General features: G+C 33.5%; 1 protein-coding gene across 1 annotated transcript in view; it reads right to left on the bottom strand.

Annotated features, from left to right (window-relative positions):
* Positions 1-4,513: 4,513 nt before the first annotated feature.
* The window catches only part of LOC110032593, a 65,210-nt gene continuing 50,605 nt past the window's right edge, over positions 4,514-19,118 (bottom strand). The window contains 12 exon segments of the mRNA XM_020736265.1: positions 4,514-4,753; positions 4,871-4,930; positions 5,060-5,230; positions 5,517-5,606; positions 7,684-7,827; positions 7,912-8,040; positions 8,242-8,455; positions 14,249-14,395; positions 14,518-14,759; positions 14,854-15,042; positions 15,153-15,329; positions 18,608-18,709. Of these exon segments, the coding sequence (XP_020591924.1) occupies positions 4,679-4,753; positions 4,871-4,930; positions 5,060-5,230; positions 5,517-5,606; positions 7,684-7,827; positions 7,912-8,040; positions 8,242-8,455; positions 14,249-14,395; positions 14,518-14,759; positions 14,854-15,042; positions 15,153-15,329; positions 18,608-18,709 (1,740 nt within the window). The 3' untranslated portion in view covers positions 4,514-4,678.

The raw sequence follows: 19,118 nt of genomic DNA, 5'->3' as shown, positions 1-19,118 counted from the left end.
CAAATTGTTTGAACTCCTCTTCAGAGTCGCACTTGCTTATCCATTTGTAGAATAGATTGTTGACGACATTATTACCCACACCGCAATGAACTTTTGCAAGAAGTTTCTTGTAGTTATGTCGTAAGCATAATCGATGATGTGGACGTGGAAAAGAATCTTATATAGCTCTTATCTTTGTTGTTCTTGATCACTAAAGATTATTATTGGATGTTTATCATTCATTATACGAATAAATGTTTTGAATAACCAGTTGAACGAATCAATTGTCTCGTCCAACAAAAAATTCTCTCCAAAGAGAACATTTTGCCAATGATGGTTCATCTCAACAAAAAGAGCACATCATAAGTTATATTTATTTAGTCTATAACTTAAATAAAAAATAATGACATCCCTAAAGCAATCATAATAAGTCTAAACGTGTCATCACTCTAAAGAAAATGCTCAACAACCTACCACACTCATCAATTTGAAAGTTCCACACAAATATACTATCTTCAGCTTGTCTCTCCATAAATAATTATAATAGAGAATTAGTGTCACTATTTTCAATTTTAGCTCTTATTTCTTTTTGAATAAAATTAAAGGCATCTCTCTTAGTATATCCAAATTTTTTCACTCCCCCAACTTTAGTAGCAAAAAAGTTGAATGCATTCATAGCTCTAATCCCTGATTTTGTCATCAATCTAAGCACATCTGCATTGATTTTGTTTATCTTTTGCCTGGAACACAGAAGATGCTTAGTACTAGGCTTCACTAAGAAGTGATTATGACTTTCTATAAATTTGTTAACTGTCCAATTGCCTTCAATATCAATTTCATAATGAAACATTATTGGGCAACCAGTCCATGCATACGTTTTTTTGAACTTCATCGTGTTGGTGAACGTCAACTCTTTAAAACCAGCTTTACCACATAAGAAGTCATTCAACTAAATTTTCCTCAAATTTTGTCAAAAACTACTGTGGTCCTTCTGAATAATAAATCCAACATGATGGCATAAGCACAATATAGATTATATGCTTCCTTTTAATTATGTATAATAGTGTCAAGCAATCTGCCTGCAATTGGATCATTACCAACATTCATATTCTCGCAAAACTGCACATTATATAATATTTTAAACATGGTTAAGTGTGCAAATCATTAGACTATAAGAACATATAAACAATAAAAAAAATAACAATAACAAACACCACATTAACACTAGCCACCATAATATGAACAAAATCAACCACAATACCACTATAACAACACCAGAAACAACTACAATACCACCACAAAATTACTTTAATACTACCACAAAATCATCACAATACCATCATAATAACACCACCTACCCACCATAATATGAACAAAGCACAACCTTAATACAACAACAATATCACTCCAATAACACCACGAACTACTGCAATACCACCACTAGATTAGTTGGAAAATACCACCACAAAATCATTAAAATACATCTACAATCCCACCACAAAACCACTGCAATATGAACAAAGCACAATCTCAATCTCACTTCAATAACACCACAATATCACTCAAATAACACCACAAACTACTGCAATGCCACCAGAATAATATGACAAACTATCACAAAATAACCTTCATACCACGTCAAAATCATTACAATACCTCCACAATCCTACCACAAAACCACCGTAATATGAACAAAAGCACAACCTCAAAACACCACAAACTACTGCAATACCGCCAGAATAATATGACAATACCACCACAAAAGCACCTTAATACCAACACAAAATCATTTTTATACCTCCACAATTCCATCACAAAACTACCACAATATGAACAAAGCACAACCTCAATCCCACATTAATAACACCACAATATCACTCCAATAACACTACAAACTACTACAATACCATCAGAATAATAAGACAAAATTACCACAATATGACCTTAATATCACCACGAAATCATCACAAAATCTCCACAATACCAACACAAACCCACCATAATATGAACAAAAAATAACCTCAATTTCATATCAATAACATCACAATATCACTTCAATAACATCACAAACTACTGCAATGCCGCCATAATAATAGGACAAAATCACCACAATCACCATAAGAACACCACAAAATCATCACAATACCTCCCAAATCTCACCATAATATGAACAAAACACATTCTCAAATCCACCTCAATAACACCACAATATCACTCCAATAACACTACAAACTACTATAATACCATAAAAAATAGGACAAAATCATCATAATATCTTAATATAACCATAAAATTATCATAATACATCCACAATCCCACCACAAAATCACCACAATATGAACAAAACGCAATCTCGATTCCACCTCAATAACATCATAATATAACTACAATAACACAAACCACTGCATTACCACTAGAACAATATGACAAAATCATACAATACGAAAAAAAAAAAAACCAATAAGATTAAATAACACTAAAATTATCACCACTATAATAACTCCACAACACCTCCACAAAATCATCACTAAAACACTAAAAAATTAACACAATATAATTGATTCAGAGTACAAAAGAAATCGAACAAACAGCTAAACTCGCCTCCATTTCAAACTTGACGTTGTTATTTTCATGTTTTTTCCTCAAATTTTCTCACTTGACTTGCTGTTCACAAAAAACAAAGGGCTATCGTCTTACTCCACCATATAACTACAAGAAAACCTTCCGGACAAAAGTAAAATCCTAGCTCTAAAACAAACAAAACGAAAGTGTACCGGATTTTGATTAGTGCACCGTATTTTTCATGATTTTTGGGCTAGTTGAGCCAGGTCTCCTGACAAAATACACATTTTTCTTAAAGTGGATCCAACACTATATACGCCGCATGATTTTATCGAAGTTCGGACTCATCCGAACTGTTAATGCAATATTTTTTCCTTGTCCTCAGGGACATCAAACTGCTGCATTTGAGCAAAGACATCCTTCAATTTCTCATCAAACATGCCATCTCATTGAAATAAGATCGCGTTCTTGACCAGTGCTTTTGGACGGAGTGCTTTGATGCCTCAAAAATACACTAAATACCTCAAGAGTAACTCTCAAACTGATTATTGAAATAAGTGTTCAAAAATATAACCGTCATTACAACTATTCATAAAGTCTCATAAAAACACGTCTATTAGATTGATAAAATTACAACACAACTCTCAAAGCCATCGAGAGATATCCTATGATTCAATGTGTCTTGATAAGAAAATATGGAGGATAAAAACAGCATAAATCCATCTATTGGACCATATGCATGATCACCAAACATGCTTCAATCATAACTTTAAGCTAAAAATAAACGAGCAATATTTTGCCCGCTTATGCCAGATTATTCCCGACTACACTCCCACCAAATGGAGAAATATTTACGTGCAAAAAACGTAAGCAGAGTTGAGTACATTTTAAGCATTTCGGAATGTACAGGTAGGCTACACTTAAGTTACAGAAAGAATTATAAGGGGGGTATAACCTAAGTGTAGTCTAACTGTACCCTCCGAAAAGCTTAAAATATACGCAACTCTGCGTACACTTTCCGTATGCAATTATTTCTCCACCAAACGAGTACCCTAAAGAATAACAATAAATATAAAAATAAAATAAAAAAGTAAAAACATCTTCAATTGTTTTCTTGCAAATAGGACAGCAAAACTATTACAAGGAATTAAAAATCTTAATTAAATATTTAATCATATCACCTATTTATTAAAATATAGAAAAATATTAATCGGTAGATTTTTAATTTTGATATAAAACAGAAAAGAGAAATGAAAATTTTTACATCAATTTTAAAATAAAATCGTAATTTTATTATTGGAGGCAGCGACATTCTGAAGTAAAACGTTATAACCATCAACATTTTTTTTTTCACAAACACGTAAGTGCAACATGTCAAATATAAGGTCTTCCCCGAAAAAACAAAAAACCACTAAACTAAAACCGCCGAGTATCTCTCCTACTGGAGCTTTATTTGGATGCTGGAAATTTGTGCAGCTAAGAAATTAATGAAAAAACTCAATCAATTGCTATAAATTCATAAACAATCCAAAAATTCCAAAATTTTTAATTAATTTCTTTCCGTTCAGTCCAAACAACAACAAAAACAAGTTTTTATCCCACTAAGTAGGGTCTGCTACAAGTATCATTTTTCTCTATTGCGTCTTATTGTGTCATATTTTCATTTAACACCTTCATTGCCAGGTCCTAAGCCCGCCAGATGAGAAAAGTGGAGGTAGCGTTAGGTAGTCGACAGCCAACATAAAATTTGTCGAAAATCTTAACATTAAACAAAAGGCATAACAACTGATACGCTTGACGTGGGGCAATGTATTAGTTATACAGAATCTATATATATATATATATATATATATATAATATATATATATGTATGTGCTAAAAATAGAAACAGAGAACCAAAAAAAATTACTATACATTTACAATCTCAAACAAGCATCAAAAAGCCAAATCACTTATTGGATGAGACGACGCATTTAAATGAAGAAAAAGAAGATAAACAGGAATGGTGTACAAAATCGATCAAAGAATTGAAACAGCATCAAAAAGCACTCGTGTGGTTTTAATGGTGAACTTACTAAAAAGGCATGGCTTTTTCTTCTTAGATGTACAGAAGCTTAATCTTGTGAGACTGCTAAAACTAAGAAAGACTCACATAGAGCACTGGAACAAGTCCGGCTAGTTTCCCATCTCTCCCTGGTCGTTTTTTCTTCACCTAAACCAACATGGTCGTTCAAGGATAAGGAAATATTAACAAAAGAAATAGCAGAGTTCATGAATTTTACTTTTTTTTTTTATTTTGTGAATGTTAAGGATTTCAATGTGAACTTACATAGTACCAACCATCAACCTCATCCTCAATTTCAAACTCTTCTCCAGCATCTAGACTTAACTGCAAGAAAGAAAAAACAGCTTGTCTGATTTGCGAAAACTGTGCAGGAAATAAAGGGAAAATTGACAAATTATGACAAACCATGGTGGCTTTTACAGGAAGAAACAATTTACATAATTGCAGGCATACCTCATCATCTCCACCTGCAGTGAAGTCATACAACGCTTTCCCAAATTGTGGGTTATTGGAACCATTTTCATCAGTGCTCCGTGAGCCAAAGCTTTGCCCCGCTAATGGATTCTCAAATGATTCATACCTCTGCAGAACAGACGACGAATATGATGGAGGTTCTTCCCTGATCTGAACACAATGTACAGCGTGTCTTCAGTTATATTATATAATAAGAAGATTTACATTTATGTGTTTACATATCTAACACCTAAACTTCAATTTTTACAAGCATCCACCCTGCCTATGCATGAAAAGGTGCATTTTTAAAAGTAAAAGTTAAAATAGTGGTATTTTTTATATGATATGAAAGATTTGGGTGGTATAAATGTAAAAAGTAGAGTTAGCTGTTAATTTTGTAAATACATAGAAATTGTAAATGCCAGCCACGGGAGCTCAAACTAGGAGAAAGGCTTACCGGAGATGCGGACCCCTCATAGTTTGAACTTCCAAATGAATTATTGCTAAACCTGCTACCGGTGGCAGCTGACCTACTGTCCTGAGAAGGCTTAAAACAACTTTGTTGGAATATTTTTCATCGAGTATACAAAAACATAGCATGGAATATGACAGAAAAACAATTTAATATGTGAAGGTGAACATAAACTGTAATACAAAACGAATGGTCATATAAAAATAAAAGAAGAAACTTTAAGTCAGCCGTAATCCATACAAGGAATATGAGGTGGTTTGCTCCAGAATTCAAAACTGGCATACTGCAGGTATTTGTGCAGTTCGGTAAACAATCTAGAGGATCTAAGGGTAAGTGTAAGCCTTTCAATATTATTTTCAAACGTGAAAACCATAGAAAACTTAGTTTTGATAGAATCAATCTTTGCAAGTGGAACTGCATCACGGGACTGTTGAGGAGTCAACAAAATCAAGCAGTTAGCCCTTCGACTCTAGAGGATCTACCAATTATTAAGGATGGGCCTGGGGCATTGGTCAAATTGCCTTTGACGTATCATAGAGGTCCTAGGTTCACGTAATGGAAACAATTGCCCCGGAAATAAAAGTTTAAGGCTGATTACAACAACCCCTCCCAAGATTCTGCATTGGCGAGAGCACCATGCATTTGGTAAATCTTTTGAATCATTAATTAAGGTGTGGAAACTGTGTTCAATCTATAAAAACATTAAATTCAAGGACCTAGAAGTAGGGCTACATACAAAACGAGTGTTTGATAAGCTACTCGTAGCTTGGCTGCATAAGAGTTTGTTCACGCTCATTTGGTTAGCTGATTGAACAAATTTGAACACTTCGATAAATAATGGATTTCTAAAAGAATAAGCTTGAACAACTCGTTCGATTTGTCTATGTTCGCAAACAATATTATTTAAAGTAATGAATAAGCTCGTTAAGAAGCCCGATGAATAGTTTCATTTCAAACTCATGAATAAGTTCATGAATAAACATGATTTAATGCCTTAAGAATAAGATCAGTTAAAGCTTAGCTTAAAACATGTGAATAAACTCAATTAAAGCTCAAATTTAAACTTATTTAAATTAAATTTTTAATTCATAATACATAAAACAATAGAAACATTTGTTTGTTTAGTTATTCATTTATTATAATTATTCATTTATCAGCTCATTCAATTAAAAACTTTTTTTATTTTTGTATGTTCAACAAGTAGCTTATTTTGAAACTCAATAAATCTCATTTGATTAGAAAATAAATAGCTTAATTACATGACTCGTTAGTTTATTTGATAAGTCTCATTTAGTTAGAAAATAAATAGCATGATAGTATTAATTTTAGTTTGCTCAATAAAAATTATTTGGATAGAAATTAAGTAGCTTGATACCACTAATCATTAATTTGCTCGATAAAAGCCAGATTATCATCACATGAAAGAACATGAACTAAACTAAAACAATCAAAATGACAAATGAACTAAAAGTGACTATTAAAAGAAAAAAACCTGATTTAAGCACGACTCAAATTTTATAAACAAGCTCAAGCTTGAACACAACCTCAAGGCTCAATTTTAAGCTTGAAGACATTGGAGCTCGAATTTTCTTAACAAGCTCAGGCTTGAACACAACCTTGCTTGACTCGGTTCAGTTTGTTTGTAGCCTTAACTAGAAGAGGCTTAGTACCACATATTACAAGCTAAAAAATTGGATGATGTCCAGAAGAAAAAGGCATTTAAATCATTATTCAAAATTGACTGGAAAATCCACAATATCAGTAAGGACAAACTTACATGGATGCGAATAGTCTCAAAATGGATAATCAAACCAACTTACAAAAATCATGGCCATCATGAATAGTTTCAGTTGTTCAGTTGGTGAAGAGCGAAACTAAGCTTCAACATTTTCCACAATTTGTAGCACAATTTTTTTCAAATAATCATCAGGAAGAGTGTTATTGACGTACAAAATTCAAACAAAAGATTACTTAATCCATTCGATCAAGTTCAATAAAGATATCTAAAAGGTTATTATTGATTAGCTTCCAACATAAATATGAAAACACAAGTAAATCCAACATTGTGATCATGAACATACCAAAGTTCAAATACAAAAAGAAAGTTCAACACAACATAAATAGAATAGCAAATAAAATTTGACATAAGTACCGATTGTTGTGAGACCCCATAGCCTGATGGACGTGAACTGAACAAGGATGGGTATCCCATACCGCTAAAGTGGGATGATATAGAAGATTCGATTGAGCCAGTTGATTCAGGAGAAGATGACCCAGATGACTTGGCATCATCTTCCTAAGAAAAATAAGAAAAACATTTCAGAAACTCATAAGAATGATCATCCATTAGTAATAGTTGTGAGAATATTCTAATAATCACCTCTGCCTCGTAAGTTTCTAAAAGCGTCTTTGCCCACATATCATCATAAGTGGCAGATGGCCGCGAAGTTATAATCTCTTCCTCAACATCTGGAGCATCAGTTCCAGCACCAGCAAGAAATTCATTAACCTGATACCACATAAGTTTACAATGAAACAATTGGATGCAGAAAAAAAACAAGAAATTTCATTTGAACACAAAGAACTAGAAAATAAACAAAAAATTAAATATTAAACTATATTAGGTAAAGGACAGGAAAATAGTTGAATGAAATTAGCATATAGCACATGCAATGCAAAATATTGGTCTCGACACATCAAAATAGCTTACTCTATCCATTGCTGGCGCATTGCTTTCCCACATTCCATTTCCTAGATTTGCAGCCCAAGCCATTGCCAGGTCTGGATCAATAGAGCTGGTCTCTGGAAGTTGTGCTTTAGATTCATATACAAGATCAGAAATTCCAGTAGCAACTGCAGGATCATTTAGACCACTGGAAGCACTAATATTGTGTCGGTTCCGGTAGATTTCAATCAGCTTCGCACTGCCAAATAAATTTAAGATGGTAAAAGTCAGGTTAATACAGAAAGTGTCAGGTTAATAAAAAAAGGGTAACTAGATTTTACGTAATGTAAGTATGAATTTAAATCTGACATTCATGAAGAATCGCTAGAGCAACACATGAAATTAGATTGACTATTTGTTTCATTTTATTAAGATTTAAATCTGATTTAGTGTGATATCAGAATAAAAGTGGAGGGACACATTAAGTAGTCGACAACTAGTAAATTTGTCGAAAAATTATAGCATGAATACTTTTGATCATTGTAAAAATGCTAGAGTATCCCCTGGAAACGCCGCGCTTTATGACCTGAATATAGTGAAAAAAGTGTGGAAGTGTCTACACAGTTGCCCAGAAGTAATGTCAAATAAGCAAGGGTTCTCACATTACTTTCACAAATAAATTAATGGAGTTAGTTGAAATTATGATTCATAGAAAGATAAATATCTTATGCATTCAATAAACTAAATGGGTTGGAGAAAAGGCTAAGAAGATTGACAACTAAGGTTTTAAACTTTAGTATTCAGATAAGAGTCGTACTAGAAATGGTATAGGTGTAATTATAGATAAAAATTTGAAAGATAATGTTGTAAAAATTAATAGAATTGGAGATAGAATTATAATCCTTAAGTTTATTGTTGATACTAAGATTTTTAACATTATAAGTGTTTATGCTCCTCAATTAGATTTAGATATAGGTTCTAAAGAAAAATTCTAGAATGACCTAGAAAATTTAACACAAATAATACCTCTTGAAGAAAGAATTTTTATTGGAGAAAATTAAATAAACATGTAGATAGAGTAATAAAAGATTTTATAAATATTCATCGTAGCTATGATTTTGGAGTGATTAATGAAGAAGGTAGTCATATTAAATTTTGCTTTCGTGTATGATTTTGTCATTGTAAATATTTTATTCAAGAAAATTGATAAACATATTATTACTTATAAGAATGTATCTAATAAAATATAAATTGATTATTTTCTTTGAGAAGAAGAGATCGTCAAAAATGTATAGACTGTAAGGTCATTCCAAGTGATGATTTAAGTACTCAATATCGATTATTTGTTCTGAATTTTAATGAGTTGTAAAATAAAAAATACTATAAATCAATATCATAAAATTTGATGGGGGCACCTAAAACACAAATAAAATTATTTTTATGGGTAAACTTTAAGTTTTCAAGATTTGGGATGTTCATGAAAAAGCAAATTCTATGTGGGATAAAGTAACAGTAACAAACACTACAACACTACTAAACAAGTGACAAAAGATATACTTGGAGAATCAAAAGGAAAAGTTTCTATAAATAAAAATAGTTGGTAGTGAAATGATAATGTACAAGAAAAGATAAAATATAAAAAAGTATGTTATAAAAATTGATTTAAATGTAAAAGCTTAGATAATGAGAAAAATATAAAATGGTCCGTAGGGAGACGAAGAGAACAATCTGTGAAGCTAAAAATTCTATTTTTTAGCAATCTTTATAATATATTAGATATTAAATAGGGTGAAAATATATATGTATAAACTAATCAAACAAAGAGAAAAGAAAAATAAAAATTTAACTCGAGTAAAGTGTATCAAAGATGAAAATCAAAAAACACTTCTTAGAAAAAGATATTTAACATTGATGGGTGAGATATTTTGATAACCTTTTCAATGAAGTCTCTGAAAATACGATCTACTTTAGTGATCTTAATATCGTTTATAATAATAAAATGTTTCATTTTTACCGTCGCATTAGTAAAAAAGAAATTGATTAGGTTTTAAGGAAACAAATAGAGGAAAATCAGTAGAATATGATGATATTTCAATTGATATGTAGAAATATTTAGGAGATTTGGGAGTTTCCCGGCATACTATACTCTTTAATATTATCTAAAAAGCTAAAAAGATGTCTGGGAAATGGAGGAAAAGTATTTTGGTCCCCATTTTTAAGAATAAAGAGGATGCACGAGAGTGTGCAAATTATAAAGGAATAATGTTGATATGTCATGCTTTAAAATTAAGGGAGAAAGGAGAGGGTAATTGAACATATATTAAGACATGATACAAAGATTTCTCATAATCAGTTTGGATTTATGCCCGGCAGGTCTATTATGGAAGCAATACATTTATTTAGAGGTTTGATGGAGAAGTAAAGAGAGAATAAGGAGGATCTACAAAAAAATTTTATTGATTAAGAAAAAACATACGATAAGGTTCCAAGAGATATCCTTTGAGGAACTCTAGAGAATTATATTTAAGTCATTAAAGATATGTATACTAGAGTTGTTGCTTGTGTCGAACAGAAGGAGGATTGACAAAATATTTTCCTATTTCAGTTGGATTACATCAAGGATTGGCATTAAGCCCATATCTTTTTGATTTAGTTATGGATGCTCTTACTGGACCTTTACAGAAGGATATACCTTTGTGTAAGCTTTTCGATGATGATATCCTTCTTGTAGATAAGACTAGAAAAAAAAAATAGAAAAACTTGAATTATGGAGGTCTACATTAGAGTCTAAAGGCCTTCGTTTGAGTAGAACTTAAACAGAACATATGGAATGTAATTTTAGTAGTAGTAGCTCTAGTGATAGAGTTGCAACTATGAGTGATCAAATTATTAAAAGGTGTGAACGCTTTATATATCTCGGATCTATTGTTCGAAGTGATGGTGATATAGATGGGGATGTTATTAGTAGAATTCAAGTTGGTTGGTTGAAGTGGAGGAATGTTTCGGGCATATTGTGTAATAGAAAAGTGTCGCTTAAATTGAAAGGAAAATTTTATAAAATAGTGGTGAGACCTGCAATGCTCTATGGAGTTGAATGTTGGCCTATAAAAGAGAATCATAAAACAAAGTTAAGTGTTCTCGAGATGAGAATGCTTAGGTGGATGAGCGGCTTTACACTTGGAGATAAATGTGAAATGAATACAACTATGCTCCAGTGGCGAAAAATTTTTGAGAGAGACGTCTCAGACGGTTTGGTCACATTAAATGTCAAACATCTAATGATCAAGTCAAGAGATTAGGTTTTTAGATTCGACTTATGTTAAGAAAGACAGGGGTATATCTATTAGAATTAAATGAAACTATGACACTCAATAGGACGCAATGGAGAAAAAAGATTTATGTAGCCGACCCCACTTAGTAGGATAAAGGCTTGTCGCTGTTGCTTTTGTTGTATGAAATCAGAATAAATTCAGTATAGATAAAATTTACTTGAGAATTAAATTATCTAGGATTTGGATAGGATTAGATATCAAAATTAGGTTTAATTCTATCATGTAAAATTTGATTTCTTTAAACAGGGGATCCATAGGCTGTAATTGGTTAATTAATTGATGAATTAATCTTTAATCTTATCTTTCCTACTTCCAGTTCGCATCACTAGGTATCAAAACCAAATGATTCTCGCTCGTCAATTCCAATGTTCAGATTACTTTGATATTGTTTGCAAAAACAAACAGGGACACTAATTGATTCACGTGCAAACAATCATGTGGTCTTAACTCCTACAAACCCATCTCGTGTCCTCGGTAACACAATCAAAGCTCATCTCCTTCAACGTACACCCTATTTTGTCACACTAGGTCCAACATGTCACCCCACAACCATTGAATCGCTTGCAAAAGTGAGCCTCTTTGATTGCACACATCTACCGTCACGCAGCCTAGTGCATTTGCCCATATTCATGTTTGTATCCACATATCTCAACATTTTCCATCACCCACAATTTTAAACCATTGGTAGCCATTACTTTTTCACAAATTCAACTTAGTAATGAGGGACAATAATTTTGGTGATAACAATTTCTTAAACTTTGATTTCAAACCTTTCAACTTTTCTTTATCTGTTATCATGACATTATTACAATCAAGAGAAGCGAATTATAAAAAATGAACCAACTTAGCAGTGAATATATCAAAAACATAAGAGCATGCATATGTATTTTCAAATTAGGATCATTCACTATGGTGTCATCATCATTATTTCATTGGAATGTTTTAAGATGATCAAAAGCAACTTCGCAAAAAAAAAATTCTTTCGAATTTTGAATATGATGTAGATATGGATTAAGATGATTAATAGAACCGAATTATTAGTACTGTAAATCAATACGTGAACTCCAACAATTCAAATGTCACCTCCAAAAATTCAAAGATTAAATCCATATTCTGTGTTGACCTATTAAATTTATAATGTACACATTAGTTATCAAATATGAGTATGTGATTGCATCTGTCCCTAAGCATGAACCAAATTTTCTACAATGAATGATGATGCATATACCAAAACTGAGGTCGGGCCTGAACTACTTATAGAAATCATGGTTGCTTTTGAGCCTAAAAAACGTAGCAAGATAATCCGTAGTTGGCAGAACAACTACTTTCATCAATATCAACTCTTGATTTTAAGTTTGTGTTAACACTTTTGTCATACATGCACTGCTATAAAGTCGCCCCATGCATCCTATATTTGAGAGTTCTTAATAATCTCACATATAATGATTACTTACCTCTGCTTTTGTTTGTGTGTATCTTTATTGTTTCCAATGAAAGCTTGAAGGATGTACTTTAATAAATTCCACTTCTCCCACCATGGCCAACATACTTCTCAACAAGGGATCATTACTGCTTTTGTGTCCAAGATAATTGATGCAGCAACAAATATTAGATTAAGAGTTTTATTCAATAAATTTTTTAGATTTTTTTAGTTTGAAATAAGAATAAATTATCCTATTAATAATGTTTAGCCTGACTAGTGAATTTTTATAAATTTTGATAGGTTTAGATTTCAAAATTAGATTTGATTATATCATGCAACCCTCTTTCAATAAATAATGGATCTGCACCTTGCATTTGATCTGTTGATAGTTGAATGAATATTAAAAAATTCTTTTAACTGCTTCTCACTATCAGGTTTTGCTCCTAAAGCTTACTTTTCACTACTCGCCATCTGCATTAAAGCATATTGAGAATTCATTTTTTTACCCATGCAGATGTTTCATATGGTTCAAAAAAGGTTAAAGCAATTTCAATGATCCTGGAGGTCTTTTATGTCTGAATTGGAGGTGCATGAATGCGGTGGGCAAGTGTTCACTGCAAGCACATGCAATCAGTGTTTAGAGGAGAACGGAAATTTTAGCGTGCATGCAGGCGCTCAGAAGTGGTGATGGGAGAGTTGGCATTCCATAGCTGCTCATGAAACATCAGCATTGGCAACGGAGTCTGAGAAGGATGATGAGGTGCTGCTGTGTTTCAAAAACCAATGTGTTTCCTCCCAAAGCCCAACCTCTCTACCTTGGAACAATAAACACCGTTTCTGCAAAATAACAAATAACCGTTTCCCCTACATTTCCCAGCATCATTGGTCAAACTTATTCCCCAGAGCCTGTAAAAACACATATAATAGCACTAGCAACAACAACAAGCCTTCATCCCACTGAGGTCGGCTGCATGAATCCTTTTTCTCAATTGTTGCCTATTGAGTGAAAGATATATGTCAAGCTGCCGGTAAAACTCTCCCCGGGTATTAACATGTAAGTTCAAATATAAATGTCTGAATAGAATAATTTATCACATAAGACAGGGAGGGTACTGTTAAGATTTCTACTTTCAGCTTATCAACAGCTGGCAGCAGAAAAGTTAAGGGGATAATAAAAGGTTTTCTCAAAACCTAATAGTAAATGATACTTCTTGAGCCATGAACATTTTAATAAATTTTAGCAGGAAAAAAAGATAAATTAATGAAGAGAAAATGTGTTGTCACAAAATAATGTTACCTAGTAGGCCCTAGAGGAAGATATTTAGCTCTTGGAACAAAACAGAAAAGTGAAGCCAAATTGAGAAACTTTTCATGTGTCTCGTAGAGTTTCTTGAGTTCTTCATCTGTCCATTCTTGCTTTTGGTTGTCATGATTTCGTATATCTCTGTGAACATGTGTAAAGAGCAAGCATCAGGAGAAAGTACTGAGACCAAATGTAAAAAAGAAAGGAAAAAAAAAAGCAAAGAAGATAAATGAAAGATAGATCAGTGATGTTTAGTAACTTACTTCATCAGTTCATCCTGAGCTCTGTACATTTCATCAAGCAACCTCAGCATCGGAGCTATTAAAGTTCCAAGACCAGTACCACTAGCACCTTGGTCTTCACCATTACTAATTTTCATCTCTGAAAATTGAGACTGCACTCCACCTTGAGCCAAAGTATGTAAAAACTCGTATATTTGTAACCTATAGGGCTCCCCTGACCGAATTGCCAAAGTGATGAGTGATTGGACAGCAACAATCCGAACCTATGGTGATATTATTGAAAGTAAGAATGAAGAGCAAACATTTATTCCCTTGCACAAAAATATATAGGTTGTAACTAATTGCAATAAAGCCTACCTCCCAGCTTCCACTGAAGGCACATCTTTGAAGCCTTGTTAGCGCCCCAGCAAGAGTAGGATTTCTAGAACTGGCAGCTGCAACCATTTTATCAGCATCTAACATCATTAAAGCAGTACCAGGAGGAGTTGCAGATTCCCAAGCATATTCAGATGCAGCGTAGTTTGCATTTTCACCAAGAAACCACACCTGAAGAAAAAAAAAAATTCAGCACATATTTCTGTCTGTAGGATTCATATTCTAATCACACTAAGACCTGTAGCTTTTGTAAATAGATTGGGAATAGAAATCATCCTTACTGCAGCCTGCATTAATCTCTGCAAAGCAAGAGCGGACTTTGGATCAGATGCAGATATTCCATCTACAGATGTAAGTTCAGCCATGGATCCAGGTTGGGGAGGTGGTAAATCAAGAACAACGGTAACTGCTTCTAGAGCAGTGTGCTTTCCCTCAGGTCCAGCTCCAACAAGGCATGTCTATATATTTTCACAGAATATTATATATGCAACAATTATAACACGAGGCATTGCAAAAGATTAAATAAAGAATAAGCTTCAACCTTTATGCAGAATAGTGAAATACATCTTTACAAGACTAGTAAACAATAATTTGCCCCGCAATAGCATGCATAATACAAAATGTTTTCACTGAGTGGATTATTCAATTTGCCCCCCAATCATCCAAAAATAACTTAGGGGAAAGGATTTAAAAAATAAAGAAATAATTATAAAAACAGTGTACAAAAATCATGCTATGGAAAAATTTTACACGGCATCTGTATTCAAAACAATCCCGCTGATGTCTAAGATCCATACCACATGCTATTTTATCTTATCCAACAACCAATGTTACTCCTCAAATCTTTCGACAACCATTTACTAAAATTAACATCCTTAACGGAAAACACAGTAGCAAAAGAGTAGAACTTGATTCATTACCTCCCACCCTTAAAAAATTATACTGCAAAGAAAGCTCAAAAAAACAACATGAAACAAAAAATTAGCATAGAACACCTTGTGTGGTAAATCTAATGTATGAGGCCTCCTGTCAATGCAGTGTCAAATCGGGTTGGTGCAGTCTTTTATTGCAGAAGGGTTATTTCCATGATTTGAACCCATAAAATTTAGGTGACAATAGATTAGGCTACCTAATAATTGTTTGAATTCCAATCTCCTAAGACAATCCATCGTATAATGATGACAAAGAAAAACTTGGCTCTACTATACAAACTTGTTTAAACAAAGACATAATAACTTCCAATGTGCAGTACACTCATTTAGAACAGTCCTAAAAACAGCATTAGCAAAGGCAAAAGCATGAAGTCATTAACTTCAAGAATTAAAAATTGCAATGCAAAGAGATAAGCTACTAAATGACATGGAGCAAAAAATCAGCATAGGAATGTGATACAAATCGGCATGATTTTCCACACAAAAACTAGGCCAAATTACTTTATTTTACGAACACAAAACAACACAATACAAAACATAAAGATAAAAGATAAGCACCTACAATTAGAGTGGTAGGCAATCTCTACAAAATTTTACAATTTGAGAGGTAGGAAATCTCTCCCAAATTCTAACCCTTAGACCGATACGACAATCTCATGCATAGCCCTAACCCTAAACAAATTAACCCTATTTATACTAACAAAATAATAATAATAATAATAAAAGACTAAATTACCCTCAAGGCTAATAAAAGACAAAATTGCTCTTACGCACCGGCGTAACGATACTCCCCTCCCAAAGAAGCACCTTGTCCTCAAGGTGGATAAAAGAAAACTGATGCTAGGTCAAGCTCCCCTGCCTCTTCGTCACATATTGTGATAACCTGTAATATCTAATCCTTGCAATGGCGCCCTTGAGTAAATTTTGTCACACCAAAAACATAACCCTTTTGCTCGCTTCTCCTGAATATCTGTCTCTACGAGGCTTTTGAATGTCGCTTTTGGTTGTGGCATATAGCCTCCCGCTAAACTTCCATTGTTTGAGTTTTTGGTATCCTATTAGCATGTTCAATTGCACTTTAATTTTCAACCAATTGCGTCAGTTCCATAATTTATACCACCCGCACGGTCTCAACGCCCAAAGTGTTGAATGTATATCATGTTTTGGACCCTTCATGAAATTCTCCTCCAATACTGCTTCAGAAATCACTCTTAGCCACCTCTACAATTACTCGAATTTTTCTCTAAATTTTATAACAGCCTCCTCCCGAGTCAAGGCAGATAATTGCTCAAGTAAGTCTCCTTCCTAAATGGCTCAGAAACATTCCAACAAACAATCCCTAAATTTCTCCCACAAGCGGATCAGGTATCTAACCTCCCTCTGCTGGAACCATGTTAAAGCTTTCCCCTCAAAACCTAACCCTACCGCCATGAGCTTCTCCTCCCCCCGTTTAGTCCCCTTTCTCCATGTTTCAGCCCAAGCCCCTCCATTTTAAATCTCTAACACACTCCTCAACAGGTGGATGCTTTTTGCTCCTCATATTTCCTTTCCCTTTTAATTTAGCCAAGCTTTTCTGGTCAACCCTTGGTCAGCGCTTGCAGATTGAACCGTCGGCGAGGTCTTGGATAACATCTGAATAAGCTTCCTCTCGAATCGGCTCTCAAAATAATTTCCATAAAAAATCTTTCATTTATTGTTGAGAACCTTTCCTCCATCCCAGCTTTAAGTTGTCTTACTCTTACAATCTCTCTTCCAAGGCATCCACTTTCCTAATTGTCATTTCTCCGAGTACATTTTTTAACAAAGAAACCCTATACTCTGGAATCCCGTTAATAGCTTTAGCTTTCCTAGTAGTTGAAATTGTGTCTGTACCAATTCAATCGTATCTGTACATCGAGCCTACCTCTTACTACTATTGTACCGCTCAATCTTGTACAATTGGAGGGGAACGAAAAGCGTCGGAGATCGATGAAAGTGGACAAGTTTCACTCTGATCAAAGAAAGGTTGTATGCAATCACGTCATCAGCTTCACAGATAGCTCTTACTGTGGCTTTATTGCCCCTTCCTAGCGAGCTCTTATCGTGGTTGTATTGATATGTAATCCTTCGATGACTTCCAACTTGTTCCTATCATGACTATATTGAGGCGCAGTACAGAGTGTGATGACCGCAACAATGACGGAGGTGTCTGTGGTTTGGTAGTGAATGCGTCAAGATAGAGAAGCTTGTACTCCATGATCCCTTATGTACACAGCTATCCTTCTTGTTTCCCAGATCGAATGTTGTGATGCCACTTAATAAGAATCAATACGATTTTTCAAACAAAAATTAGGGAAACGGATATTTTATTTCACGAACACCAAACAACACAATAGAAATACATAAAGAAACATAAGAACCAACAATTCAAGAGGTAGGCGATCTCTCCCAAATCCTACAATACGAGAGGAAGGAAATCTCTCACAAATCTTAACCCTAAGACTCAAGACGACAATCTCACAGTATAATCCTAACCCTAAACATATTAGCTCTATTTATACTAACAACAACAACAACAGCAACAACAATAATATTAATAATAAAAGACTAAATTATTTTTAATTAAAGACAAAATTGTCGTTAGGCACCGGTGTAATAGAATGCTCATCAAAGGATGGATAAAAAGGTGAAACTTAGTTACTACTTTATAAATCGATGGTTAACAAAAAATCTAAGAGATTTCGGAGACATAAGTAGACAGAGATATGAACAAAAGAGAAATTATAAAACCCATGTAGAACATAATTATTACAGTAGGAACTCACTTTCCACAGTAATTGCAGCACATCAGCATCTATCTTTCCAGGCACTTTGGTAGCAAATATTCTTGCAATTTCAAGCAGTGTGACTGCCATATCTGGGGTTGCCTGGCATGTTGAGTAACAAAAAAATAAGCCCACCAAAAATTTCATTTTTAAAGAGGTTTTCTTGGTGTCGATGTTCTTAGTAAAAAGCTAATTCACATTTTACATGCTAAGTATCTCAGAAAGCAAAAAATAATAATAATAATAACAAAATCCAAATGAAAGTACCAAGGAATATGTATGAATGCATAATTGTCCATTAAGTTAATGTTATCCGTGAAACATAAACTGTAATGTTCAAGGTGAAATTTAAACCATTCCTTTTGAAAACTGAGCATTTCTACAATATTGGAATAAGCATTACCAATGGGCAGCTAAATGCTAAAGGTTGTTTATAACCAATTATACTTTAAAGTCACTCTTAGAGGAGATGATATTATAGAACCTAGTAAAAGGGAAAGAGAGGATACGA

This window comes from Phalaenopsis equestris, unplaced genomic scaffold (genome assembly GCF_001263595.1).
Source record: "Phalaenopsis equestris unplaced genomic scaffold, ASM126359v1 Scaffold000978, whole genome shotgun sequence".
Taxonomy (NCBI): Eukaryota; Viridiplantae; Streptophyta; class Magnoliopsida; order Asparagales; family Orchidaceae; genus Phalaenopsis; species Phalaenopsis equestris.
The sequence above is the reverse complement of the archived record's forward strand: the minus strand, read 5'-3'. Positions and strand labels throughout refer to the sequence as shown.